The 27,541-nt window shown below is 38.0% G+C and overlaps 2 protein-coding genes and 1 pseudogene across 2 annotated transcripts in view; all 3 read left to right on the top strand.

The window, feature by feature from the left end:
* The window catches only part of LOC136260446 (uncharacterized), a 135,330-nt gene that overhangs the window by 22,661 nt on the left and 85,128 nt on the right, over positions 1-27,541 (top strand). Inside the window, exons 6-8 of the mRNA XM_066054171.1 lie at positions 3,576-3,683; positions 3,741-3,883; positions 4,004-4,126. Of these exons, the coding sequence (XP_065910243.1) occupies positions 3,576-3,683; positions 3,741-3,883; positions 4,004-4,126 (374 nt within the window). The remainder of the gene's footprint in view (positions 1-3,575; positions 3,684-3,740; positions 3,884-4,003; positions 4,127-27,541) is intronic.
* LOC136260438 (THAP domain-containing protein 10-like) lies at positions 12,249-13,331 on the top strand. The gene is made up of 3 exons (XM_066054164.1): positions 12,249-12,723; positions 12,783-13,014; positions 13,075-13,331. The coding sequence occupies exons 1-3, from the start codon at positions 12,355-12,357 to the stop codon at positions 13,245-13,247; spliced, it is 774 nt and encodes a 257-aa protein (XP_065910236.1). The 5' UTR covers positions 12,249-12,354; the 3' UTR covers positions 13,248-13,331.
* On the top strand, positions 13,311-15,073 carry LOC136241781 (uncharacterized; annotated as a pseudogene).

The raw sequence follows: 27,541 nt of genomic DNA, 5'->3' as shown, positions 1-27,541 counted from the left end.
AAGAAGTTACCTTGTGGAGAGTTCAGCTACAAAGAAACTATCATGTAGAGAGTTAAGGTGCAAACAAATCACCTGTAGAGAGTTCAGCTACAAACAAATCTCTCTGTAGAGAGATCAGCTAGAAGAAGTTACCTTGTAGAGAGTTCAGCTACAAAGAAACCATCATGTAGAGAGTTCAGCTGCAAACAAATCACCTGTAGAGAGTTCAGCTACAAACAAATCACCCTGTAGAAAGGTCAGCTAGAAGAAGTCACCTTGTAGAGAGTTCAGCTACAAAGAACCATCATGTAGAGAGTTCAGCTGCAAACAAATCACCCGTATAGAGTTCAGCTACAAATAAATCTCCCTGTAGAGAGATCAGCTAGAAGAAGTTTCCTTATAGAGAGTTCAGCTACAACAAATCACCCTGTAGAAAGATCAGCTAGAAGAAGTTACCTTGTGGAGAGTTCAGCTACTAAAGAAACCATCATGTAGAGAGTTCAGCTGCAAACAAATCACCTGTAGAGAGTTCAGTTACAAACAAATCACCCTCTAGAAAGATCAGCTAAAAGAAGCCACCCTGTAGAGAGTTCAGTTACAAAGAAACCACCATGTAGAGAGTTCAGCTACAAACTAGTGACCTTGTAGAGACATCAATTACCTTGTAGAGAGTTCAGCTACAAAAAAAAATCACCCTGTAGAGAGGTCAGCTACAAACAAATCTCCCTGTAGAGATATCAGCTAGAAGAAGTTACCTTGTAGAGAGTTCAGCTACAAAGAAACCTTCATGTAGAGAGTTCAGCTGCAAACAAATCACCTGTAGAGAGTTCAGCTACAAACAAATCTCCCTGTAGAAAGGTCAGCTAGAAGAAGTCACCTTGTAGAGAGTTCAGCTACAAAGAACCATCATGTAGAGAGTTCAGCTGCAAACAAATCACCTGTAGAGAGTTCAGCTACAAACAAATCTCCCTGTAGAGAGATCAGCTAGAAGAAATTACCTTGTAGACAGTTCAGTTACAAAGAAACCACCATGTAGAGAGTTCAGCTGCAAAGAAATCACCCTGTAGAAAATTCAGCCACAAACAAATTGCGCTGTAGAAAGATCAGTTAGAAGAATTTACGTTGTAGAGAGTTCAGTTACAAAGAAACCATTTTGTAAAGAGCTCAGCTGCAAACAAATCACCTGCACAGAATTCAGCTACAAACAAACCACCCTGTAGAGAGATCAGCTAGAAGAAGTTACTTGTAGATTGTTCAGCTACAAACAATGCACCCTGTAGAGAGAGCAGCAAGAGGAAGTCACTTTGTAGAGTGTTCAGTTACAAAGAAACCACCATGGAGAGTTCTGTAATAAATATATGTATTATATATATATATAATTTGTACATTTACTGATAAAAAATCAGAAATATTTAAAGTACATCTGCTTCCTCTTTTCTTCTTCCTGTGGAAAAGAAAAAAAGACAGGTTAAAAAAGTCCCAAAGCTGGCTTTGGGGTATACAAATACAAAAAGAAATGAAATCTAATCCAAAACAGCCAGCTGTAAAAAAAGTGTGCGGCCCTCAAAAAGGCTATGGTGAAAAAAGATGTGAAATCCAAGGTGGCGGCCAAGAAATGGCTGTGATGGTAGGTTAATGGTAAAAATTTTAATAACGGCAATTTAGGTGAATTTTTTGCCAAGACTAAGCGGCACAAAATTTCACCTGAATTGTTGTTATTAAAATTTTTACCATTAACCTACCATCACAGCCATTTCTTGGCCGCCACCTTGGATTTCACATCTTTTTTCACCATAGCCTTTTTGAGGGCCGCACACTTTTTACAGCTGGCTGTTTTGGATTAGATATATTATACCCTCATCATCTAATAGAGTAATATAACCATATTGTTCAAGCTGTGTTTAATACACTGTAGGCACTGTATGCATGCAAAACATAACTAAGGTGTACTTACATCCATTTTACTGGTGCACGGTTTTTTTATGTTCTACTACAATTAAATAATGATGTTTTGTTACAACTCTATATTTACTGCTCCAGTACCTGTAAATATTGGTTATGCAAGGCCGCTGACAGGGGGGAAACTGGGGCAATTTGCCCTGGGCCCCAGGTCCCAAAGCTACATTAACTGTAGTTGTAGGGCCCCACATTCTTGATTTGCCCCAGGCCCCCTAAATTTTCTTGGATTCTCTTGGTGGCCCTGTGGTTATGATTAAGATTCATGGAGCAAGAAAATAAAAAGGTGCATACCTTAAATATGTAAAAGATGGGTGATCACTATTTTGACTAGCTTGTGATACATTACTGTAGCGAATAACTTTTCTAGCTACTTATGTGCATATGGTTAGGCTATACATACCATTGCTATGTCTAATGCGTTTTTATGCAGGTCAGCATTAAACTGCATCATAGTCTTTTGCACAACAGGATAGCCTCTAGCCAATACCTTCTTAAAATAACTCTTCCTGCAGTTCATTCCTTGAGAATTTAAACATCATTATAGGTACATACCCAAAGCTAGTACTGTAATAGATGCACAACTATCTACGGGTTGTCACATTTGTCCATTCATAGTGCCTTGCTACCCATTACTGTAAAAATAAGAGAAACCTGTATAATCGGGTTATTGTATATAAGGTCACCTTTCTAATCTAGCCATTGTAATAATCCATAAAAGTGTTATTTGCACAATTATAAAATACAGGGTTGTTTACAGGGAGTTCAGGAAACCCTTTGGAGTTTACATATACTACTGAAACACTGAGAAATTGAAACTTCAGGTTTTCAGAATCTGTAATTTATCATGAAGTAGGGTACATTAGGGAGTCACATGTACCAATTAAATTGCCATCACATACTGAGTCTAATGGCATTTAGTTTAATGCGCTGGGATGGAGCACCATGAAGATATAGCCAATCAAAATGGTGGGTGTAGAGTAATGGTGGATAATAATAGAAGAGCTTTCTTTTGGTAGCCTAGTAGCAGAGATATCTTCAAACAAAGCAATGCTTGGTATGACTTTGTCAAAAGTTTCATGATGAGTATCATGGCGTTAGTGAATTCCTTCTACTGTGTTCAGATACAGAGATATAACAGTTTATCCAAGCCCATGTTCTTGCATCCAATATATTGGACTTTGACCGTTAAAGGGTTAATTGATTAATTAAACCTTTATATCTTAGTTAAGTAATAGTTTCTCGCATGATGGCAACAATTGTAGTATTGTTCTGACCAAAAATGTTGGTGAAAAGATCAGGATACTCTAATAAAGCAGTCAGGCAATGTGATATAACAGGCACACTAGCTCTAAGTGGAAACCCCTTTTCAAAATTCCTGCATACGCCCCTGAAATAATGCAGCCTCCTTAATAAGACAAGAAAAATTTGCTCCAAAAGTGACCAGAATGGACAGGTTTTACATGGACTGTGTAATGACTGTGGTCAATAATTGGAATACAATCAAAAGTTACATTCAATGATCAATCAATCAATTAGAAATACTGTAATATTAATTGCTACTTTGATATCCACTATACTGCTAGTAAAATTGCAGGTAGCTGGCATTATTAATTTGATTATCTTATTGACTGCTTTAGGTTTAAGAAAGTATGGTAATGTATCAGTCACCATTGCAGCATACACATCAATTGGTACTAGTGATAATGCTACCTCATCTCCAATTGTAGTGAAAACATTTGAAGACTGTAAGTTATCATCATTCAACAATGTCTTATCTGATCATGTTATATATATATACATAGTTCCTGGACCTCCCGAAAACTTTAGTGTTCAAGTATTCAACTGCACCACTGTGAGGTTGACATGGTCACCACCCAAGTCACCTAATGGAGTTATCTTATTTTATAATGTTACTTACAATGGAACACAACTGAAACTCCAGTCAGTGAGTAGTTAATCATTAATGTTTCAATGAATTCAATAAGCACAGTAAATAATAAAACTATTTCTGTTCATATATTGCCTGTTACCATCAATTGCCTTTTACATGTTTTTCCCTTGATAGAATGGAGAAAATTCAATGGAACTATTTGGTCCATTTGATGCTGCTTTTGCTTCTGGCATCACCGATGCAACATTAACTGATGTAGACATGTTTTTTACATCTAATGCTAACTATACTTTTAAGGTATGATTGCTTATGTAACTCTATCAAACTAATTTGTGACACAATAATATTGTGAGATTCACATAAGCGATCAATTATCTACACTTGTTAGCATAAGTGACCATTTATCGACCAATTTTTTTGCTTTAACTCATAATTTAATAAAGGAAGGTCTTATTAACTCCCCATTTTTACCATCTGCTTCAGCTATAAAGTAGTTGTGTTTCCACTTTTGTAGACCGTTTGGTTTTATTGCTCTGCATATAAACCTAAGTACATATATCCCCTCATACAATGGCAATATAAAGGTACAACATCATTGCACTACAATTGAGAAAAATTTAGATGTATAGGTGTGGAAGTATAGAATTTGTTATTTAGCAGGGTTTTGCGAACATAGTCCTTAGATGCTGTAACTCTGTTTACTTTAATATGCTTACAATTGCACTAGAATTGCATGACATTCTAGTAGCAAAGTAACAATCCAGTGACTATGCTGGAATAATTTCAGGAATAATAGTTATATTATATTTATATTTTTTATTACTGGACAGACAGAATCACTGATATGTCCAGTTATATGCGGGAAACAGGCAATATGCTAGCATTTAAGGCACTTGTAAAGCTATAATAATGAGAAAATCTGCATTTTGCACATTTCCATTAGATTGATATACATCAATAGAGCAGTCATAAATTCTCATAGAACAGTAACATAATTAAAATAAAACAGTCACATAGAATCCTTTATCTCTAATATAGCAACCAGTTTCAAAATAGAAGGCTATTTGAAACTGAAGCATCAATGTGAACGGTCTAATACAACAACGAATTGATATTATTGGTAAAAAAATGGTGGCATAATTTTGGGAATAATAGGTTTTCTCATAAGTGTATTTTTTTAAATTATTAAATTAAAAATGAAGTAGGGATCTATGCAATAAAAGTAGTGAAACAAGAGATAGATGTTGGTATTACAGCTAATACCATATCTGTTTCACTGCCCATACAAAAGTCTCAAATAGTAGCAGTGAAATTTATCCCGTATTTCACTGGTAGCAGTGAAAAAGTTGTAATTGCAATTTCATTGGATAGAATTTATGTTAACAATGTAGCGCCAATTAGTGTTGACACGTGTTTAGTACATAGTGACAAATTGCGTACATAGCAACGTTAATGCACAGCATGCGTATATACAGCGAGTATGGTATTAACTGGGAATAGCATGGGTATAGCAGTGAAATTTGGGCTAAATACCACTCTTGTTGCATTGAAAATGGAAATTTCAATGCAACATTTGTGGTATTTATCCCAAATTTCACTGCTACACATGCTATTACTAGTACATATAGCTCAGTGGGAAAGCCCCTACATTGGCATTGAACAAAATATTGTTATAGCTAATGTGCTAAATAGGGACTTTCCCACTGTTTAGTTTTTTTTTTGCTGTAGCACAGCTAGCTACAATGTAACTTGTGATTGTTCTATTAGAGTATCATACATGACTGTTGTATTAGAGTAATCTCAAGTCAGCCGAGAGGTGTACAGCTAGCTAGTTCAATAAGGGGTGAGGTCATCTTGTTTACTGTTAAGTAATAAACTGCTAGATTGTTAAGAGGTGTAGTCCCCATACTTTATCACTATTAGTCCACGTAGATCTTTAATTGATGGGCGAAGTTGCAAACCTATCGTGAACGGTATCCAATCGTGAACTTGCCAATAACTAGCTAGTATATCTCTTATAGCACCAGGACTGAAGTGCTTCTGAAATCCAGCTCTGAAATAATTGTGTGATGTCTAAATATGTTATTTTATTTACTTTCTTCTTATTTTTATTTATTTAGCCACAAAGGGTAAGGTGAGTACAAAAGGCAAAAACCTATAGGAGTATCACCTACAAAAAACACAAGATACAAAAACAAAACACAACAAACTATATATACATATACATCAGTACAAAGAGATTTAAATAAACTTATACAACGGATTCCTAATTACATAGACTAGATTAGATTTTGGATTAGATTTCATTTCTTTTTGTATTTGCATACCCCCAAAGCCGGCCTATGGCCGGCTTTGGGACTTTTCTAACTTATCTTTTTTCTTTTCCACAGGAAGAAGAAAAGATGAAGTGGATGTACTTTAAATATTTTATCAGTAAATGTACAAATTATATATATATATATATATATATAATACATTATATTGATTACAGAAATCTCCATGGTGGTATTGACTACAGAAATCTCCATGGTGGTTTCTTTGTAACTGAATACTCTACAAGGTGACTTCTTCTAGATGCTCTCTCTACAGGGTGAATTGTTTGTAGCTGAATTCTGTACAGGTGATTTGTTTGCAGCTGAGCTCTTTACACAATGGTTTCTTTGTAGCTGAACTCTCTACAAGGTAACTTCTTCTAACTAATCTTTCTACAGGGCAATTTGTTTGTGGCTGAATTTTCTACAGGGTGATTTCTTTGCAGCTGAACTCTCTACATGGTGGTTTCTTTGTAGCTGAACTCTCTACAAGGTAATTTCTTCTATAGCTGATCTCTCTACAGGGAGACTTGTTTGTAGCTGAACTATCTACAAGGTAACTTCTTCTAGCTGATCGCTCTACAGGGTGATTTGTTCGTAGCTGAATTCTGTACAGGTGATTTGTTTGCAGCTGAGCTCTTTACAAAATGGTTTCTTTGTAGCTTAACTCTCTACGAGGTAACTTCTTCTAACTGATCTTTCTACAGGGTGATTTGTTTGTAGCTGAACTATCTACAAGGTAATTTCTTCTAGCTGATCTCTGATTTGTTTGTAGCTGAACTATCTACAAGGTAATTTCTTCTAGCTGATCTCTGATTTGTTTGTAGCTGAATTCTGTACAGGTGGTTTGTTTGCAGCTGAACTCTTTACAAAATGGTTTCTTTGTAGCTGAACTCTCTACAAGGTAACTTTTCTAGCTGATGTCTCTGCAAGGTCACTAGTTTGTAGCTGAACACTCTACATGGTGGTTTCTTTTGTAACTGAACTTTCTACTAGGTGATTTCTTCTAGCTGATCTCTCTACAGGGAGATTTGTTTGTAGCTGAACTCTCTATAGGTGAATTGTTTGAAGTTGAACTCTCTAAATGATGGTTTCTTTGTAGCTGAACTCTCTACAAGGTAACTTTTCTAGCTGATGTCTCTACAAGGTCACTAGTTTGTAGCTGATCTCTCTACAGGGTGACTTGTTTGCAGCTGAACTATCTACAAGATAACTTCTTCTAGCTGATCTCTCTACAGGGTGATTTGTTTGCAGCTGAGCTTTTTACAGAATGGTTTCTTTGTAGCTGAACTCTCTACAAGGTAACTTCTTCTAGCTGATGTCTCTATTAGGTCACTAGTTTGTAGCTGAACTCTCTACATGGTAGTTTTTTGCAACTGAACTCTCTACAAAGTGAAATTATTCTAGCTGATCTTTCTACAAATTGATTTGTTTGTAGCTGAACTCTCTACAAGGAAACTTCTTCTAGCTGATCTCTCTACAGGGAGATTTGTTTGTAGCTGAACTCTCTACATGATGGTTTCTTTGTAGCTGAACTCTCTACAAGGTAACTTCTTCTATTGATCTCTCTACAGGGCGATTTGTTTGTAGCTGAACTCTCTACATGGTGGTTTCTTTGTAGCTGAACTCTACAAGGTGATTTCTTCTAGCTGAACTATCTCTTTCCATAGTTGCATGAGCTCCCTACATGGTAACTTCTTCTAGCTGATCTCTCTACAGGGTGATTTGTTTGTAGCTGAATTCTGTATAGGTGATTTGTTTGCAGCTGAGCTCTTTACAAAATGGTTTCTTTGTAGCTGAAGTCTCTACATAGTAATTTCTTCTAGCTGATCTTTCTACAGGGTGATTTGTTTGTAGCTGAATTCTGTACAGGTGATTTGTTTGCAGCTGAGCTCTTTACAGAATGGTTTCTTTGTAGCTGAACTCTCTACAAGGTAACTTCTTCTAGCTGATGTCTCTACAAGGTCACTAGTTTGTAGCTGAGCTCTCTACATGGTGGTTTCTTTGTAACTGAACTCTCTATACAAGGTGACTTCTTCTAGCTGATCTTTCTACAGGGTGATTTGTTTGAAGCTGAACTCTCTACAAGGAACTTCTTCTAGCTGATCTCTCTACAGGGAGATTTGTTTGTAGCTGAACTCTCTACAGGTGATTTGTTTGCAGCTGAACTCTCTACATGATGATTTCTTTGTAGCTGAACTCTCTACAAGGTAACTTCTTCTAGCTGATCTCTCTACAGGGAGATTTGTTTGCAGCTGAACTCTCTACATGATGATTTCTTTGTAGCTGAACTCTCTACAAGGTAACTTTTCTAGCTGATGTCTCTACAAGGTCACTAGTTTGTAGCTGAACACTCTACATGGTGGTTTCTTTGTAACTGAACTTTCTACTAGGTGATTTCTTCTAGCTGATCTCTCTACAGGGAGATTTGTTTGTAGCTGAACTCTCTACAGGTGATTTGTTTGAAGTTGAACTCTCTAAATGATGGTTTCTTTGTAGCTGAACTCTCTACAAGGTAACTTTTCTAGCTGGTGTCTCTACAAGGTCACTAGTTTGTAGCTGATCTCTCTACATGGTGGTTTTTTTGCAACTGAACTCTCTACAAAGTGAAATTATTCTAGCTGATCTTTCTACAAATTGATTTGTTTGTAGCTGAACTCTCTACAAGGAAACTTCTTCTAGCTGATCTCTCTACAGGGAGATTTGTTTGTAGCTGAACTCTCTACAGGTAATTTTTTTGCAGCTGAACTCTCTACATGATGGTTTCTTTGTAGCTGAACTCTCTACAAGGTAACTTCTTCTAGCTGATCTCTCTACAGGGAGATTTGTTTGTAGCTGAACTCTCTACATTATGGTTTCTTTGTAGCTGAATTCTCTGCAAGGTAACTTCTTCTATTGATCTCTCTACAGGGCGATTTGTTTGTAGCTGAACTCTCTACATGGTGGTTTCTTTGTAGCTGAACTCTACAAGGTGATTTCTTCTAGCTGAACTATCTCTTTCCATAGTTGCATGAGCTCCCTACATGGTAACTTCTTCTAGCTGATCTCTCTACAGGGTGATTTGTTTGTAGCTGAATTCTGTATAGGTGATTTGTTTGCAGCTGAGCTCTTTACAAAATGGTTTCTTTGTAGCTGAAGTCTCTACATAGTAATTTCTTCTAGCTGATCTTTCTACAGGGTGATTTGTTTGTAGCTGAATTCTGTACAGGTGATTTGTTTGCAGCTGAGCTCTTTACAGAATGGTTTCTTTGTAGCTGAACTCTCTACAAGGTAACTTCTTCTAGCTGATGTCTCTACAAGGTCACTGGTTTGTAGCTGAGCTCTCTACATGGTGGTTTCTTTGTAACTGAACTCTCTATACAAGGTGACTTCTTCTAGCTGATCTTTCTACAGGGTGATTTGTTTGAAGCTGAACTCTCTACAGGTGATTTGTTTGCAGCTGAACTCTCTACATGATGATTTCTTTGTAGCTGAACTCTCTACAAGGTAACTTCTTCTAGCTGATCTCTCTACAGGGAGATTTGTTTGTAGCTGAACTCTCTACATGATGGTTTCTTTGTAGCTGAACTCTCTGCAAGGTAACTTCTTCTATTGATCTCTCTACAGGGCGATTTGTTTGTAGCTGAATTCTACAAGGTGATTTCTTCTAGCTGAACTATCTCTTTCCATAGTTGCATGAACTCCCTACATGGTAACGTCTTCTAGCTGATCTCTCTACAGGGTGATTGTTTGTAGCTGAATTCTGTACAGGCAATTTGTTTGCTGCTGAGCTCTTTACAGAATGGTTTCTTTGTAGCTGAACTCTATACAAGGTAATTTCTTCTAGCTGATCTCTCTACAGGGTGATTTGTTTGTAGCTGAACTATCTACAAGATAACTTTTTCTAGCTGATCTCTCTATAGGGTGATTTGTTTGTAGCTGAATTCTGTATAGGTGATTTGTTTGCTGCTGAGCTCTCTACAGGGAGATTTGTTTGCAGCTGAACTATCTACAAGGTAACTTCTTCTAGCTGATCTCTCTACAGGATGATTTGTTCATAGCTGAATTCTGTACAGGTGATTTGTTTGCAGCTGAGCTCTTTACAAAATGGTTTCTTTGTAGCTGAACTCTCTACAAGGTAACTTCTTCTAACTGATCTTTCTACAGGGTGATTTGTTTGTAGCTGAACTATCTACAAGGTAATTTCATCTAGCTGATCTTTCTACAGGGTGATTTGTTTGTAGCTGAATTCTGTACAGGTGATTTGTTTGCATCTGAGCTCTTTACAGAATAGTTTCTTTGTAGCTGATCTCTCTACAGGGAGATTTGTTTGTAGCTGAACTCTGTACAGGTGATTTGTTTGAAGCTGAACTCTCTAAAAGAAATGTTTCTTTGTAGTTGAACTCTCTACAAGGTAACTTCTTCTAGCTGATCTCTCTACAGGGTGGTTTGTTTGTAGCTGAACTATCTACAAGATAACTTCTTCTAGCTGATCTCTCTATAGGGTGATTTGTTTGTAGCTGAATTCTGTATAGGTGATTTGTTTGCAGCTGAGCTCTTTACAAAATGGTTTCTTTGTAGCTGAAGTCTCTACAAGGTAACTTCTTCTAGCTGATGTCTCTACAGGGCAACTAGTTTTTAGCTGAATTCTCTACATGGTGGTTTCTTTGTAACTGAACTCTCTACTAGGTAATCTCTTCTAGCTGATCTCTCTACAGGGAGATTCGTTTGTAGCTGAACTCTCTACATGATGGTTTCTTTGTAGCTGAACTCTCTGCAAGGTAACTTCTTTTAATGATCTCTCTACAGGGTGATTTGTTTGTAGCTGAACTCTCTACATGCTGGTTTCTTTGTAGCTGAACTCTAAGGGTGATTTCTTCTAGCTGAACTATCTCTTTCCATAGTTGCATGAACTCCCCACAAAGTAACTTCTTCTAGCTGATCTCTCTACAGGGTGACTTGTGTGTAGCTGATCTCTATAAAGGTTCCTTGTTTCTAGCTGATCTCTTGAATTCTCTTCAGGGTGACTGCTCTATTAGGATGACTGCTCTATTAGGATGACTGCTCTATTAGAGTATCTCGATCTCGAACTTGCTGCACCAAGTTGGATTTCGTGTTATAACTCCGTGGCTTTAAGTCTGATTCTTCTATACCATTGATGAGCCTTTCTAAGATGATTACTCCATCTGTACAACGATTTTCAAAGCATTACCCCAAGAGGTTTATCTGGTAGGCATGGCAAGCAGTCGTTTTTTTATTAGCTAATCTCGATTGCGTAATTGTTACATACTGTTGGTTTTTTCGTTGTATCTTCCTGTTTTTTAGCTCGATTACTTTCAAACCACAAAAGGTTTGAGGTTCAATAGTTAACCTATTCACCCATCGATTTTCAGCTTCTTCCCATACGCGGTTTACCCTGTAGGTGTGACAACATATTGGTGTTATTTTCCGTCAATAATCGCTCATAACTCTTTGCCTGTTTATCGTATTCCAGCTAAAGTTGTTACCGAGGTGTACCTTTATACCCCTCTTCTGTGTGCCAAATTTCAAGGCAATCGGATGTGGCATTCGCGTTTTATAACAGTTTTTGTAAGTGTGCGACAAGAAAAAGAAAAAATAAGAAAAAAAAAAACGAAGAAACTGAGCCAATTTTTGAAGTAACATATCTCGGGAACGTGTGAAGCGATTTCGCTCAAATTTGGAATGTGGAGTGCTGCAGTTGGGGGGCATGTCCACAACAAAAATCGTCTTGTTTCATCAAGGAAGCACTGAGCTACGGAGGTGCGAAAATTGCGTTTTCTTTCTTCCTGTCAATATACTCACGGGTGTTACGCGCCGGCTTCTTGGGCCGCACGACACACTGCCGTGTGTCTTGATTTTAAACGCATAAAATGTCTCTAAGGTGATTTTAAGGGTGAAATTTTGGGCGGTGTGTGAAATTTTCACCGGAATCCCTACTTAAAGGTGAACTTAAATGGAAAGTTCTTGTATGATTTTATTGTATGGATGTATTGTTTGTATCAAGCAATGCACAAAAACACCATTTTAATAATTCAATTATGCTGATATTGCGAGATATTAACCCATAAAGTTTGGTAATTTTGTGACATCATAAATCGTCACAAGAAGAGTTCCGGTACGCGTATTGCATAAAACGGCATAGCTATAACTATCAAAATCTAGTTTAAATTCAAGTTCACTTTAACGCCTAACGATATTAGAAGCGAAGACGCTATGCCAAGACGTTGTGTAGTTGCTGGTTGTCACACTGAAGGAGGTATGGGCTACAGCTTACACGGATTTCCTAGTGATGCAGCTGTTTGCTCGAAGTGGGTAAGGGCTGTGCATCAACAGCGTAAGGATTGGAAAGGACCAACAACTGCTTCCTTAATTTGCTCGAAGCATTTCAAACCTGAATGCTTTAACACAGAAGGGCGACTTTATCGTGAAGAAATGGGCATTCCAGCCAAGAAGCCGTGCCTCAAGCCAGACGCCATTCCAACTGTTTTCCCCAAGCCTATTCGCAGTGGTAGCAGCAGCAACAGCTGCCAAGTGTCAACACAATCTCGTAGACCAGCTTCAGAACGAAGAAAGCAAAAAGCAGTATGTTGGAAAAAACAACATAGCTAATAATTATATGTATTAAAACATTATTAATACAGATTGTTGAAGAGCTACTAGACACCAGCTCAACCATGCAATCAAGTGCGGATGATCCAAGGAGTAGTTCCCCAGTTGAAGATGTAGGCAGCCCTCTGTTGTTGGCATCTACTTCAACAGGTATGATTCCTATGGAAATACATTCAGGAACACCTACAGAAATACAGTCAGGAACACCTACAGAAATACAGTCAGGAACACCTACGGAAATACAGTCAGGAGCAGATGACAAAGGTTAGCATCAAAACAAACTACATATGGAAATAGCCACTATACTCTGTAACCAATAAATAGACCCAATGACTACTCCTGGCATAAAATCAGTTGGAACCCAGTGTGATCTATTGGCAGCACCCCTTCTTACACTCATGTCTCATGCAGATACTACCACTGAATCAAGTGAGCCTGAAGATGGTGGTATTGATGACTCTTTTCAAATTTCTCAAGACGAAGCCACAACAGAGTGAGTACTGATTCATCCACGCCTATAAACAATTAATCATCACTAATTTGCATTAATACAGTGATGACAACCTGCAGCCATATCCACTGAAGCTGATTCAGGATCAACAAGGGATGAAATCAAATACATAATATTTAGATCAGCACTCATACAACTATTTACACACTGTACACTGTGTCACAGCTCATGTCCTGGAGTCATAACCAAGCCAAAGGGCACCTATATTACTGTAAAGCAAGTATGCCATCATTGTGGATATCAAAGAGTGTGGGCAAGTCAACCACGTATCAAAGATACCCCTGCAGGAAATATTCTACTATCTACAGCTATTTTATATAGTGGAGAAACAGCTACAAAAGTCCTCAGGGTGCTATCTCACATGAAAATTGCATGCATTACAGATAGAGCATACTACATTCATCAGAAGGAGTACTTAGAGCCAGCAGTCATATCAGTTTAGGATACAAAACAGGCAGAATTGCTAGCACAGTGTAGAGCTAGTGGCAATCCACTCACTATCGGTGGTGATGGACGTGCTGATAGTCCTGGGCATTCTGCCAAATATGGATCATACGGAATAATTGACCTATCCTCCAACAAAGTTATCCACCTAGAGCTTGTTCAGGTTTGCCACAACTAATATTTCTTTATTCATAATGTTATTAACTATGTAGAGCAATTTGGTAGCATCTAGCAATCACATGGAAAAGGAAGGATTGAAAAATTCTCTGCAATTTTTAATGGAGAAATCAATAAATATAGATGCACTGATTACTGACTGTCACAAGCAGGTTACAAAATTTGTGAGCCAAAGCTATCCAGATATTGACCATTGTTTTGATGTTTGGCATGTTGCAAAAGGTTTGTCATTTTGGGTACATGTTTGACTCTCTATATATTTTGCTCCTAGGTGTTAAAAAGAAGCTATTAAAGATAGCTAAATACAAAGATTGTGAAGTGGTGGGTGAGTGGATTAAAAGCATTACCAACCACATGTACTGGTGTGCGGCGAAAACACCGGGTGGTGATGGGAAGGAGATGGCTATTCGGTGGAAATCACTGATGGAACATCTATGTGATCAGCATGAGAATTGCTACCATACTCAAGACCTAGGGGATCGACGTAAAAAGTGGCTCCAGCCAGGTATAGTACAAATATTATGAATGGAACCTAGTAGTTATAATTTAATACGGTGGCAAAGCCTATGAAAAGGTCTGTGATGTCATTTGCAATGAGAGACTCATAGCAGATGTCAAGAAGCTGTCACCACACCATCAGACAAGCAGCTTGGAGAGCTACCATAGTATAGTAAACCATTTTGCTCCTAAGTTACTAGCCTTTTTGTATGAAGGAATGTACTGCAGGTAAGGTGATAATTACAATAATATACAAATGATTAAATAAATATAATGCAGGTTATTAATTGCCCTAATGCATTTTAATGAAAATTATGGGAGGAAACAGGCAGTAACGAAGTCCGGAATGGAGAGGATGAGACTATGCTTTCCAAAGGCCAAGGAAGGAGAATGTACTCCTAAAATTGTTCCAGTACCACCAACATATTGTAAGTAACAAGGACAATAACAGTATTATTTATCACATGCATTTACTAGACTACGCTGAGGAACTAATCAGTAAGGCTACACACTACATTACACACCCAGAGGAAAGACCTACAGTACCAAAGGGACCACCAAAATTAGCTAGTCAATATAAACATCCAGATAAAGACACAATACCACAATTTTCACGTTATAATAATTAATAATAATTGTATGTGTTGATACATGAAAATTACTTAAGGTGTAGTTGGTGGATGCTGATGACCTGTATATTCATCTGATGGAAGTTCCTGTCTTATCCTTGATACTACACAGGAGGGCAGTACTACACGCCTGTGCCTGCCCAAGTAGTGCCATCCCCACCAAGTCATCTGTTGGTACGCCAAGTATCGAAATTTTCTGAAAATATGCACACATCATACAACACTGGCAGATTGAAATACCATAAGCATCTGTTTTCATCAACTGGTTCATCAGCACTCCCATAATGATATCGATGGCTATGCAGTGTTACCATTAGGACTGCTCTACACAGCACACATTAGAAAAATCTGCATGTTCTGAAATACACACTGGATGAACAGCTAAGCCATCACCTTCCAAAAGACTATTAATTTGTTCAATCTCCTTATAGCATATTGATTCTCTTTGTGTAGCCATTACTATGCAATGGCCACATCTGCACCTAGATAACAATGTGGATCAACTAAATCATAGAACAGTAATGAGCAATGAGGCTTAGCCAACAAAGTTATGCCATAGGCTATAGCTACATAGCCATGGGTAGCTAGCTTATGTCATTTCGCTATATATAGCTATAATGCAACCCTGCACCATATACAGTTTGTATCATTTACGCAACTTAGTGTATGTAGCTTACCAATCAATATTTCCTACGCGATCAGCCTCTGTTTCCTCTCTTTCGACCGCCAGTAGACCGAAAGATTCCTCTCTTTCTTCGAGCCTGCTCTCATACACTGGTTCAAAGTGATACGGCATCACTTCTGACGGTCCAGTCAACAACAGTTCTTCACCAGCCACAGAAGACAAAGATGTTGTCGATTGGGAATCGTCAGAATCACTATCATCAACCAAAGAGTCGCTGCAGCTATCACTTTCCGCCATTCTAATACATACAATGACGCGCTTCTGTTCTTTCAGTGACATCACGAATATAATTATACGTGACGTATTAAGAATTTGTGGGTTAATATCTCGTAATATCAGCATAGTTGAATTATTAAAATGGTGTTTTTGTGCATTGCTTGATACAAACAATACATTCATACAATAAAATCATACATGAGTTTTCCATTTCAGTTGACCTTTAAATGGTACTACTGTACCATTTGATAATCCGTAATTTCTAAGCACTGCTCAAACGCATAATGCTCAACATTATGAGCATGATAGCCTCATGCTTATTATTATTATTAACACTTTACAGTGACCAGCCCTGAAGGTTTACAGCAACATGTGCTGCAGCCTTAGGATTACCTAACCTAATTTTAAGGACTTAGACTTAATGACTTATAGCTGGAAAGTTGTAACAGAAAAGGGGCCAAAGTAAGCTAAAACTGAAAACACCCATGCACTATAATCCAATTTGTATTTTTAGAATAATCACCAATCAATAATAATATTATTACGATTATTTATGGCCAAGTAGAAAATTTCAATTTTACAGCAATCAAGTCACTCTATTAGAAAGTTCAGCTACAATCAAATCACCCAACAGAGAGTTCAACTAAGGAAAAATATCCCTCCAACCCCAGGATTCGAACTGCAGGTCACCCAATGTCTAGTCAGGGCCACACTCAGTCTCCTCCAGGAGGGATGGATTTTCTTCCTTAAACCTAAAGTATTTATTATTAATACTTTACAGACTTAGACTTAATGACTTATAGTGGGAAAGGTGTAACAGAAAAGGGGCCAAAGTAAGGGAAAAAATCCCTCCAACCCCAGGATTCGAACTGCAGGTCACCCATTGTCTAGTCGGGGCCACACTCAGTCTCCTCCAGGAGGGATGGAGTTTCTTCCGTAAACCTAAAGTATTTATTATTAACACTTTACAGTGACCAGCACTGAAGGTCTAAAACAATATGTGCTGCAGCCTTAGGATTACCTAACTAATTTTGGGGCTTAATGTCAACTAAAAATTGTTGAGCAAGTCACTCTGTAGAGAGTTTTCAACCATAAACAAGTCACCTTGTATAGAGTTCAGCTACAGACAAGTCGCCCAGTGGAGAGTTCAACTACAAACAAGCCACTTGTAGATAGTTCAGCTACAATAAGTCAGTCCAGCTACTGTACATTGAAAGTCACTTGTAGCAAGGTCAACTACAAACAAGTTACCTTGTATAGATTTCTGCTATACAAAGTGGTCTACGTGTAGGAGAGAGGACATGTGATAATTTCCATATAGCATTAGTTTTGTAAAAAAAAATAATAATAATAATAAAAAGATGTATCATAAAAAAATATCAAGAGAATTCAGCTCTTGATGTCTTCCTTCTTTCCACAGTAAAGAAAAAGACAAGTAACAAAAGCTGGCCACATGCTGGCTTTGGAGTATACAAATACAAAAATAAGTGATATCTATACAAAAGCAGCAAAGCTGTGAAAAGGGCACAGCCCCAAAAAGGCTATGGTGAAAAAAAGATGTGAAATCAAAGTTGGCAGCCAAGAAATAACTGTGATGGTAGGTTAATGGAAAAAATTATAATAATGACAATTCAGGTGAATTTGGTGTCGAATCCTAGTGAAACTTGGAGAAGGCAACACAACACAAATTCACCTGAATCGTCATTATTAAAATGTTTGTCACTAATCTACCATCACAATCATTTCTTGACCACCACCTTTGATTTCACATATTTTTCATCCTGGCTTTTTGGGGGCCACATCCTTTTTTCTCAGCTTGTATAGATTAGAGCATCTCGACTTTTTGTACAAAACATGATAAGTTGTATTTGCTCCACAATCTTTCACCTTTTATACTAGAATACAATTTCCAGCCTGTTGTCACAAGTTTTGCTAGCATAGCACTTATTATTATGATTATGATGATTACGATTGGTGCGAGTGGATTTTAATTGTAGTGTACTACCCAGCCAATCAAGACTACAATGTCAGCTTCGACTCGATGAAATACTGGGGAAGTTACAATAGCATTGTACTGCAGAGTTTATTTGTAATACTCCAATAGAGCACACATTTTTTCGAGAATATATAATAGACCACTCATAGAATGTTCTAGATTTTCCATTGGTAAATCTTTGAAATTAGAAACATTTACTAGCTAGAATATTTTTTTATAAAGTAGAAATTAAGAGAGGTGAACATTTATGATAGCAGCAGTGCAGTGGCTAAGGATTTGGGTATACAGTATGGAGTGTGGTCCCTGGTTCGAACACTGGCAAGCTTTTTTGATTTTTTCATACACCATTTTTACCCCATGGTGACTGTTCTATTAGAGTATCCAGACCCTGCAACTTACAGTTGTTTAGTTTTTGCCTTGTAACTCTATAGCTGTCAGTGCAATCTCTTTTAAACAACAAGAGGTTTGCATACTGATTGTTAAGTTCTCCCCATAAGCGGTTTACCTAGTAGGCGTGACAAAAAGTTGGCTTTTTTAATGCAAATAATCATCCATAGCTCTATGACTTTTCATCAGAATTGCACCAAACTTGGTGCATCACAATAGTGTACCAAAGCTCAAGAAAATCAAGCTTCGCACTTGCATTTTATAATAGTTTTTTGTGAAATGGGTGAAAAATAATCTAAGCCTCCAAGCCTCCTAAACAAAGAAGAAATTAAGCCAAACTTTGAGGGCTTGTATTCACAATTGCAGTAGGAAATCTTACTCAAATTTGATATATGGGTTGCTGAAGGTGGAGGGTGTTTGCAGTATAAGAGTGATTCCAATTCAAGATGAGAACATGGAGCTACGTATGCATGAAAATGGCATTTTCTTTCTTCCTGTAAATACAAAACAGCCAAGCTGTAAAAAAAGAGTGCGGCCCTCAAAAAGGCTATGGTGAAAAAAGATGTGAAATCCAAGATGGCGGCCAAGAAATGGCTGTAATGGTAGGTTAATGGTAAAAAATTTAATAACGACAATTCAGATGAATTTGGTGCCACTTGGTCTTGGCACAAAATTCACCTGAATTGTCGTTATTAATTTTTTACCATTAACCTACCATCACAGCTATTTCTTGGCCGCCACCTTGGATTTCACATCTTTTTTCACCATAGCCTTTTTGAGGGCCGCACTCTTTTTTTACAGCTTGGCTGTTTTGGATTAGATTTCACTTCTTTTTGTATTTGTATACCCCAAAGCCAGCCTATGGCCGGCTTTGGGACTTTTTTAACCTATCTTTTTTTCTTTGCCACAGGAAGAAGAAAAGATGAAGCAGATGTACTTTAAATATTTCTGATTTTATCAGTAAATGTACAAATTATTTATATAATACATATATTTATCACAGAACTCTCCATGGTGGTTTCTTTATAACTGAACACTCTACAAAGTGACTTCTTCTAGCTGATCTTTCTACAGGGTGATTTGTTTGTAGCTGATTTCTGTACAGGTGAATTGTTTGCAGCTGAACGATCTACAAGGTAACTTCTTCTAGCTGATCTCTCTACAGGGTGATTTGTTTGTAGCAGAACTATCTACAAGGAAACTTCTTCTAGCTGATCTCTCTACAGGGAGATCTGCTTGTAGCTGAACTCCCTACAGGTGATTTGTTTGCAGCTGAACTCTCTCCATGATAGTTTCTTTATAGCTGAACTCTCTACAAGGTTACTTCTTCTAGCTGATCTCTCTACAGGGTGATTTGTTTGTAGCTGAACTATCTACAAGATAACTTCTTCTAGCTGATCTCTCTACAGGGTGATTTGTTGGTAGCTGAATTCTGTATATAGGTGATTTGTTTGCAGCTGAGCTCTTTACAGAATGGTTTCTTTGTAGCTGAACTCTCTACAAGGTGACTTCTTCTAGCTGCTCTCTCTACAGGGTGAATTGTTTGCAGCTGAACGATCTACAAGGTAACTTCTTCTAGCTGATCTCTCTACAGGGTGATTTGTTTGTAGCTGAACTATCTACAAGGTAACTTCTTCTAGCTGATTTTTCTATAGGGTGATTTGTTTGTAGCAGAATTCTGTACAGGTGATTTGTTTGCAGCTGAGTTCTTTACAGAATGGTTTCTTTGTAGCTGAACTCTCTACAAGGTAACTTCTTCTAGCTGATGTCTCTACAGGGTCACTAGTTTATAGCTGAACTCTCTACATGGTGGTTTCTTTGTAACTGAACTCTCTACAAAGTGACTTCTTCTAGCTGATCTTTCTACAGGGTGATTTGTTTGTAGCTGAACTCTCTACAAGGAAACTTCTTCTAGCTGATCTCTCTACAGGGAGATCTGCTTGTAGCTGAACTCTCTACAGGTGAACTGTTTGCAGCTGAATTCTCTCCATGATGGTTTCTTTGTAGCTGAACTCTCTACAAGGTTACTTCTTCTAGCTGATCTCTCTACAGGGTGATTTGTTTGTAGCTGAACTATCTACAAGATAACTTCTTCTAGCTGATCTCTCTACAGGGTGATTTGTTGGTAGCTGAATTCTGTATATAGGTGATTTGTTTGCAGCTGAGCTCTTTACAGAATGGTTTCTTTGTAGCTGAACTCTCTACAAGGTAACTTCTTCTAGCTGAACTCTCTAGATGGTGGTTTGTTTGTAGCTGAACTCTCTACAAGGTGACTTCTTCTAGCTGATCTCTCTACAGGGTGATTTGTTTGTAGCTGAACTATCTACAAGGTAACATCTTCTAGCTGATCTCTCTACAAGGTGATTTGTTTGTAGTTGAACTATCTACAAGATAACTTCTTCTAGCTGATCTCTCTACAGGGTGATTTGTTTGCAACTCTCTACAAGGTAACTTCTTCAAGCTGATGTCTCTACAGGGTCACTAGTTTGTAGCTGAATTCTCTACATGGTGGTTTCTTTGTAACTGAACTCTCTACAAGGTAACTTCTTCTAGCTGATCTTTCTACAGGGTGATTTGTTTGTAGCTGAATTCTGTACAGGTGATTTGTTTGCAGCTGAGCTCTTTACAGAATGATTTCTTTGTAGCTGAACTCTCTACAAGGTAACTTCTTCAAGCTGATGTCTCTACAAGGTCACTAGTTTATAGCTGAACTCTATACATGGTGGTTTCTTTGCAACTGAACTCTCTACGAGGTAACTTCTTCTAGCTGATCTTTCTACAGGGTGGTTTGTTTGTAGCTGAACTGTCTACAAGGAAACTTCTTCTAGCTGATCTCTCTACAGGGAGATTTGTTTGTAGCTGAACTCTCTACAGGTGATTTGTTTGCAGCTGAACTCTCTACATGACGGTTTCTTTGTAGCTGAACTCTCTCCAAGGTAACTTCTTCTAGCTGATCTCTCTACAGGGTGATTTGTTTGTAGCTGAACTATCTACAAGATAACTTCTTCTAGCTGCTCTCTCTACAGGGTGAATTGTTTGCAGCTGAGTGATCTACAAGGTAACTTCTTCTAGCTGATCTCTCTACAGGGTGATTTGTTTGTAGCTGAACTATCTACAAAGTAACTTCTGTCACGAAGGAGACGCCAAGCCTCGTTGAAGGAGCCGTTAGTGTCGCAAGGAGTCTCTTTGCCAGCGAGTCAAAGCACTTATCGAGTCTTATCATTGACAAAGACTGATTTAATAATGTGTTTACAGCATTTTTATACACATTTAACGTTACGTAATATTAAATAATATTCATGATGTAATGTGACATAAAAATAAGTATCAATGACTTAATTAACTTCATCATGACCACGACACTCCCCGGGGTAAGAGAATGCCACCGTCACTGGTTGATTGTCCATCTGTAATGCAATACTCTTACGAGCTTCAATACTTGCAGCTCTAAGTGGAGGTTTAGACAACTTCAAATCCTTTTCAATTTTATTTGTAAGTGAGTTTGCTTGAGTCAAATCAGAGGCAGCTTGTATCTCTAAGGGATATAAGTGACTAATGGCTCTGGAAAGTACTTGTTTATTAGGTAATTCAATTTTCACGGAACGTATCTGTCCATCTTTACTATGGATAAATTCTTTAATCAAAGCCAACTTCCACGTCCTGCGCGGCATATTCTCATCTTGTAATATCACAATTTCACCAACCTTTGGCTGCCTTGATATTTCCAAATGTGATCCTTTATGATGAAGTGGCAAAGTTGTTCTAAGTGACAACAAATAATCTCTCCTCCAAATCTCTCAGAAACGGTTCAACTGCTCCTGCCCCTTTTTCCAACGATCAACTAATTCTTGTGCAGAATCTTTCTTAGGTTTATATTCTGTCTCTTCATAGTCATCTGAACTAAACTGAAAAACTGTGTCAAGATTACCACTTAAGAAATGTGCTGGTGTTAAGGTGAAGCCTGACGAAAATTCACTGCATACATAAGTAAGAGGACGTGTATTAATAGTAGCCTCTACTTCTACCAGCATAATCAACAGCTTATCCCAGTATAGTAACTTCCTGCCAATTCCCTTTCTTAATGACTGCTTTACAAGTCCCACAAGTCTTTCGTAGAAACCTCCCTGCCCGGGGGGCCATTGCAGTTGTAAACCTCCACACGATGCCTGTACTTGAAAAGAAATTCATAACATCATCACTTTTAATCAAGTTACACCACTGCTGATCTAACACAGTTTTAACCAACTTGAATTGTGGAGCATTATCAGATATTATCACTTCTGGTTTGCCCCTCCTGGCAATGTATCTCCGAAGACAGTCCAAAAATTGTTCAGCAGAAAGACCCTTAACTAATTCAAGATGAATAGCCCGAACAGCTAGGCAAGTAAAAAGATAGATCCACATTTTTTGAACCTCTCCATTCTCTTTAACTCTTATTGGTTCTAGATAATCCAGACCCACATACTGAAAGGGTACTGATTTTGAAACCCTCTCTTTCGGCCATGGAGGCATTCTGGGTAGGGCAAAGGGAGCTCCATTGTTACGTTTACAAATTACACATCTAGATAAAACAGATCTTACTTCAGCCCTTCCCTGAGGGATCCGAAACTCTTGGCGAATTTGGCTCAAGATATGAGACTTACCTGAATGGACAAGACGATTATGAACTTCCTGTATAACAAAGTGAGTAAAATGTTCACGACGAGGCAACAACTTGGGATACTTTGCTTACTCAGTCATATCTGCATGTAAATACCGCCCATAACACCTTAATACATCATGTTCATCAGTATTCAAGCCGAGCTGCATAACTAAACAATGTCTCCTCTTATTTTTGATAGCAATGAATACTTTTCCATATTTTCGGTGCTGGATGAAGGAAATCCACAACAAGGATGACAACTTTACTTCCTGAGCTGAAATGAACCCTCTATCTTTAACATTGTCGAGAACTGTTCTTAGCAACTTGTATTGTTTGAGAAACTTTTCCCTGTTGATCTTATTCCAAATTTTCCTTTTAATAAACCTCAGTATATACACTGATATACGAAGCAATTTTCTAAGTAATGAATAACGCTTCTCATCTATTTCCAACAACGAATCCTGTTGACTTGTTTCTCCTGTAACAATAGTGGTTTCCAACACATGTTGAATTCTTGTTTCTCGGTTTATTTCATCCAGAACATCAGGTGTGATATCAGGAAAATTCCACAGTGGCCATAAGGAATCCTCATTCTTAAGCCAGGTAGGACCGTGCCACCAAAGATCTGATTGACCAATCTCTGAAACAGATGAACCTCGTGTAGCAACATCAGCAGGATTCTGGGCTGATTCAATATAATGAAAAGTAGTGTCTCTCTCATTAAGTATTTCCTTCACACGATTTTCAATGAACAAAGACAATGGCTTCCTCGTTTTAAGCCAGTGTAAAACACACTGTGAATCAGAAAACAAAACCTTTTCACTTATTTCTAATCCCAATTCTTTCACAATAAATTTACCTACTCTAACTCCCATGAGAACAGCCAGTAATTCCAGACGGGGTATTGTAAGATGTTTAGATTTTTTCTTTTTACTCTGCCGAACAGGTACCAACCGTACCTTTGAAATTAAAAAATTAGTTGGAAAACTGGCATCTCTGATTCTCAAATACGTAACAGTAGCATAGGCCTTAGTTGAAGCATCACAAAATATTAACAACTGCATATCACTCTTTGCATTCTTCACAAATCTAGGAATCTTAAGATCAGGTATTTCTGTCAACAATTGCAACATTTGACTCCATTCTAACATGAGATCCGGACTTATCGGCTCATCCCATGACTGATTAGCGACCCACAGTTTCTATAAAAACAACTTGCCATGAATCATTATTGGTGAAAGGAATCCTAGTGGGTCAAAAATCCTAGCAACACTGTGAAGAATGTCACGTTTAGTTGTAATAATGCTTGCTGGAACTTTATTAAATCCTGGAACACTAAGCGTGTCTCCCACTGGATCCCAGAACAAACCAAGAACTTTAGTAGTACCACTTGTAATAGACCTCTCTCCATTTGGAAGACATTCTAAGAACTCTGAACAGTTCGAATTCCATTCACGTAAATTCATGGCAGCTTTCTTAAATATATGTTTGGCTTCTTCATAAATTCCGTGAATATCATCAACACTATCCACTCCTATTAGAACATTATCTACATAAATGTTATGCAAAATATGTAAAGCAAGGGGTGATCCTTCTTTTTTCAAATGAAACTTGATGGTTGCTGCCAATAAAAATGGGCTACATATCAACCCAAATGGTACTCTGCAAAAACGAAGTGTACACAAATTGTTCTCCACTGCTAACTTATTTGGATCATTAAGCCAAAAAAACGTGTCACATCCCTATCTACCTCCTGGATTGCTACTTGGAGAAAAGCTTTCTCGATGTCTGCCAAAATAACAACAGAATAAGTTCGAAATCTCAGGAGGAGCCCAACCATGTCTGGCAAAATCACTGGTCCCCTATGTAAACGCTCATTCAAACTGTTAGTACCCAACTTTTCCTTAGAGGAAGTGTCATAAACAATACGTACCTTTGTAGTAGACTTCGATGGAGTTAACACTGGATGATGAGGTAAATAATATGTATTTGTGAGTACTGTATTTGTATCTTGTACTACTTCAATAATTCCTTGTGCTAACTGCTGTTGAATCACATTATTATAGGATTGTAGTAATGAAACATCACCCTCTAGTCGACGGACTAGTGACTTCATCCTTTTCATAGCAACTTTACTGTTATCAGGTAACTCAGATTTATCTCTCTTCCAGGGAAAGGTGGCTTGGTACCTCTTATCCACAAATTTCACAGTTTCACAAAACTTTTCAAGGGCTTCATCATCACCTTCTCCGTCAATAGGGTCAGCAATTCCCACCAATTCTAAACTCCAAAACGTTTCTAAATCTGGATTTTTTACTGAAGAAACATTAATACTACAATGTAAACTCTGATAATCTTCCACATGATGTAACCTTGTAGCAGCCAAAGTGTACCAAGATTTCCATCCTGATGAACAGAAGCAATCTCTGGACACTTTCCAGTGATAATATATCCAAGTCCAGATGGGATCATAAACATTTCAGATGGAAGTACTATTTTGTCACCCCCAACAATATCCCAAAAATAATTTGAGCCAATTAACAGATCAATATGTGTTGTCTCCAATGCACAAGGTATGAAATCTGCTAACTTCTCCCTAGGCAACATATCTAAAAATTCAATATCCTTTTGTAACAACGGGGTCCGCTGAATGTTCCCTGTAAACTGTGGGAGAACATTAGCAAACATTGAAAGGTTTGTGCCATCCTTTAATTTGACCTTAAATTGGACAACATATGTACTTAGGTCAGTAGCCTTACTAGCTCCAAATGTGGAAACAGATAACAATTCCTGATGCTCTGACCTCAAGTTCAGTTGTTTAGCTAAGTTATTAGTCATAAAAGTACGCTGGCTGGCACTATCCAGCAAAACATGAGCAGTAGCAGATGCCATTCCATCAGGAGGCTGTACAAGAACAGTTGCTGTCTGTAACAGTACTCTCTCACCTGAGGCCAATAATGAGGGAGTAGTAGTAGTCAAAGAGTTTGACACTGCAAGCTGGTCAATGTTAGAAGGTTTAACACTCTCCTCTTTGGTATTCACAGGTAGATCTGGAACCATTACATTCACATCAGATGTTCCAAACTTCTGAGGACATACACATCTATTATGGGAATTACCCTTACCACAATATTAACATGATTTAAGCAGTGAACTAGGACAATCCTTACACATATGGCCCACTTTTAAACATATAAAACAACGTTTCTGCTGAGCCAATCTCTGTTTTCTCTCAGACAAAGAACCATATCTATCACACTTATCATTGAAGTGGCCACCTTTACAAAAAATATGTGGCAAAGTAGGCTTAGCAGAACTCCGCCTTCTCTGTGAATTAGCAGTCAGCACATCTGACCTGTGAGAAACATCTGAGGAAGCACCAAAAGACTTATGACTACCTGTAACATGTTTTGACACAAACTGCTGCCCTTTAACATAAAGGTTAGTATTATACACATATCTCTGTACATTTTCTTGTATTGTCACATACTGACAAATGGCTTCTCTCAAAGACTTCATGTTCCAAGGAACAGCAGGTTGTTTATAATCTTCAAGCCTAGTTATAACCTCTGTAGGAAACTTGGAAATTATCTGCTGAACCAAGGTTCATTGATCATTGATTATTTCACCTTGTGCCTCTAATTGTCTCAGCAATCTCTCAATTGTTTCAGATACCTTCTGAACTTCAACAAACTTGTTGTTAACTACCCTTGGGATATTTTGCAACTTGGCATACAAGGAATCTATAATGGTTTCTTTTCTTCCAAATCTATTTTGTAAAAGCTTTATGGCCATGCTATAGTTTTCACTTATTAATGGTATGCCTGCTATTGAAGACAAAGCAGATCCCCTCAACACACTTTTCAAATAAGAAAACTTGGAAACAGGTGGTATGTTTTGCTCATGGATTGTAGCTTTAAAGATATCCCAGAATTCAGGCCAATGCTCTATATCGCCATCAAAGAATGGCAAATGTAACTTAGGAAGATTGACCTTTAAGCTTGTATTTTCTGTTACAACATTTTCATGTTTCGTGCCTGAATGCTTGTTCAAAGTGGAAGACAGCCTATCATCAACATCACCAGTTAACTTAGTTTGACGAACTCTTTCTTGTTCTCCTGAAATTACCTTCAGCCTAGTCTGAAGAAAAACGACAGTTTCGCCAGCATCTAACAATAACTCAACATATCCTTCGTGTCCGTCAGCCAACTCGTGGAGTTTTTTCTCTTCTTTAGTTTTTTCCTCGCCCTTTAAGTCCTTTAGTACATCTGACCAATCACGGTTACAGCGCTCTAAAAGAGAAGAACTGTTAGATATACGAGCAATTGTTTCCTCTACGCGTAGCTTATCATCTTCTAAGGTCTTCTCCTCCACTTCGGTGGATAAAAGGGTGGCAGCCTCCTCCAAGTATCTTTTCAGTCGAGTCCTGGCAGGGCCTATTAACTGTCGTATAGGACCAGACATCGCATCCCTGAGACCAGAACCCTGCTCACTGCGCCAACAATGCCACGAAGGAGACGCCAAGCCTCGTTGAAGGAGCAGTTAGTACCGCGAAGAGTCTCTTTGCCAGCGAGTCAAAGCACTTATCGAGTCTTATCATTGACAA

This window comes from Dysidea avara, chromosome 1, assembly GCF_963678975.1.
Source record: "Dysidea avara chromosome 1, odDysAvar1.4, whole genome shotgun sequence".
Taxonomy (NCBI): Eukaryota; Metazoa; Porifera; class Demospongiae; order Dictyoceratida; family Dysideidae; genus Dysidea; species Dysidea avara.
Note: the sequence above shows the minus strand (reverse complement) of the source record. Positions and strands in the feature narration are given on the sequence as shown.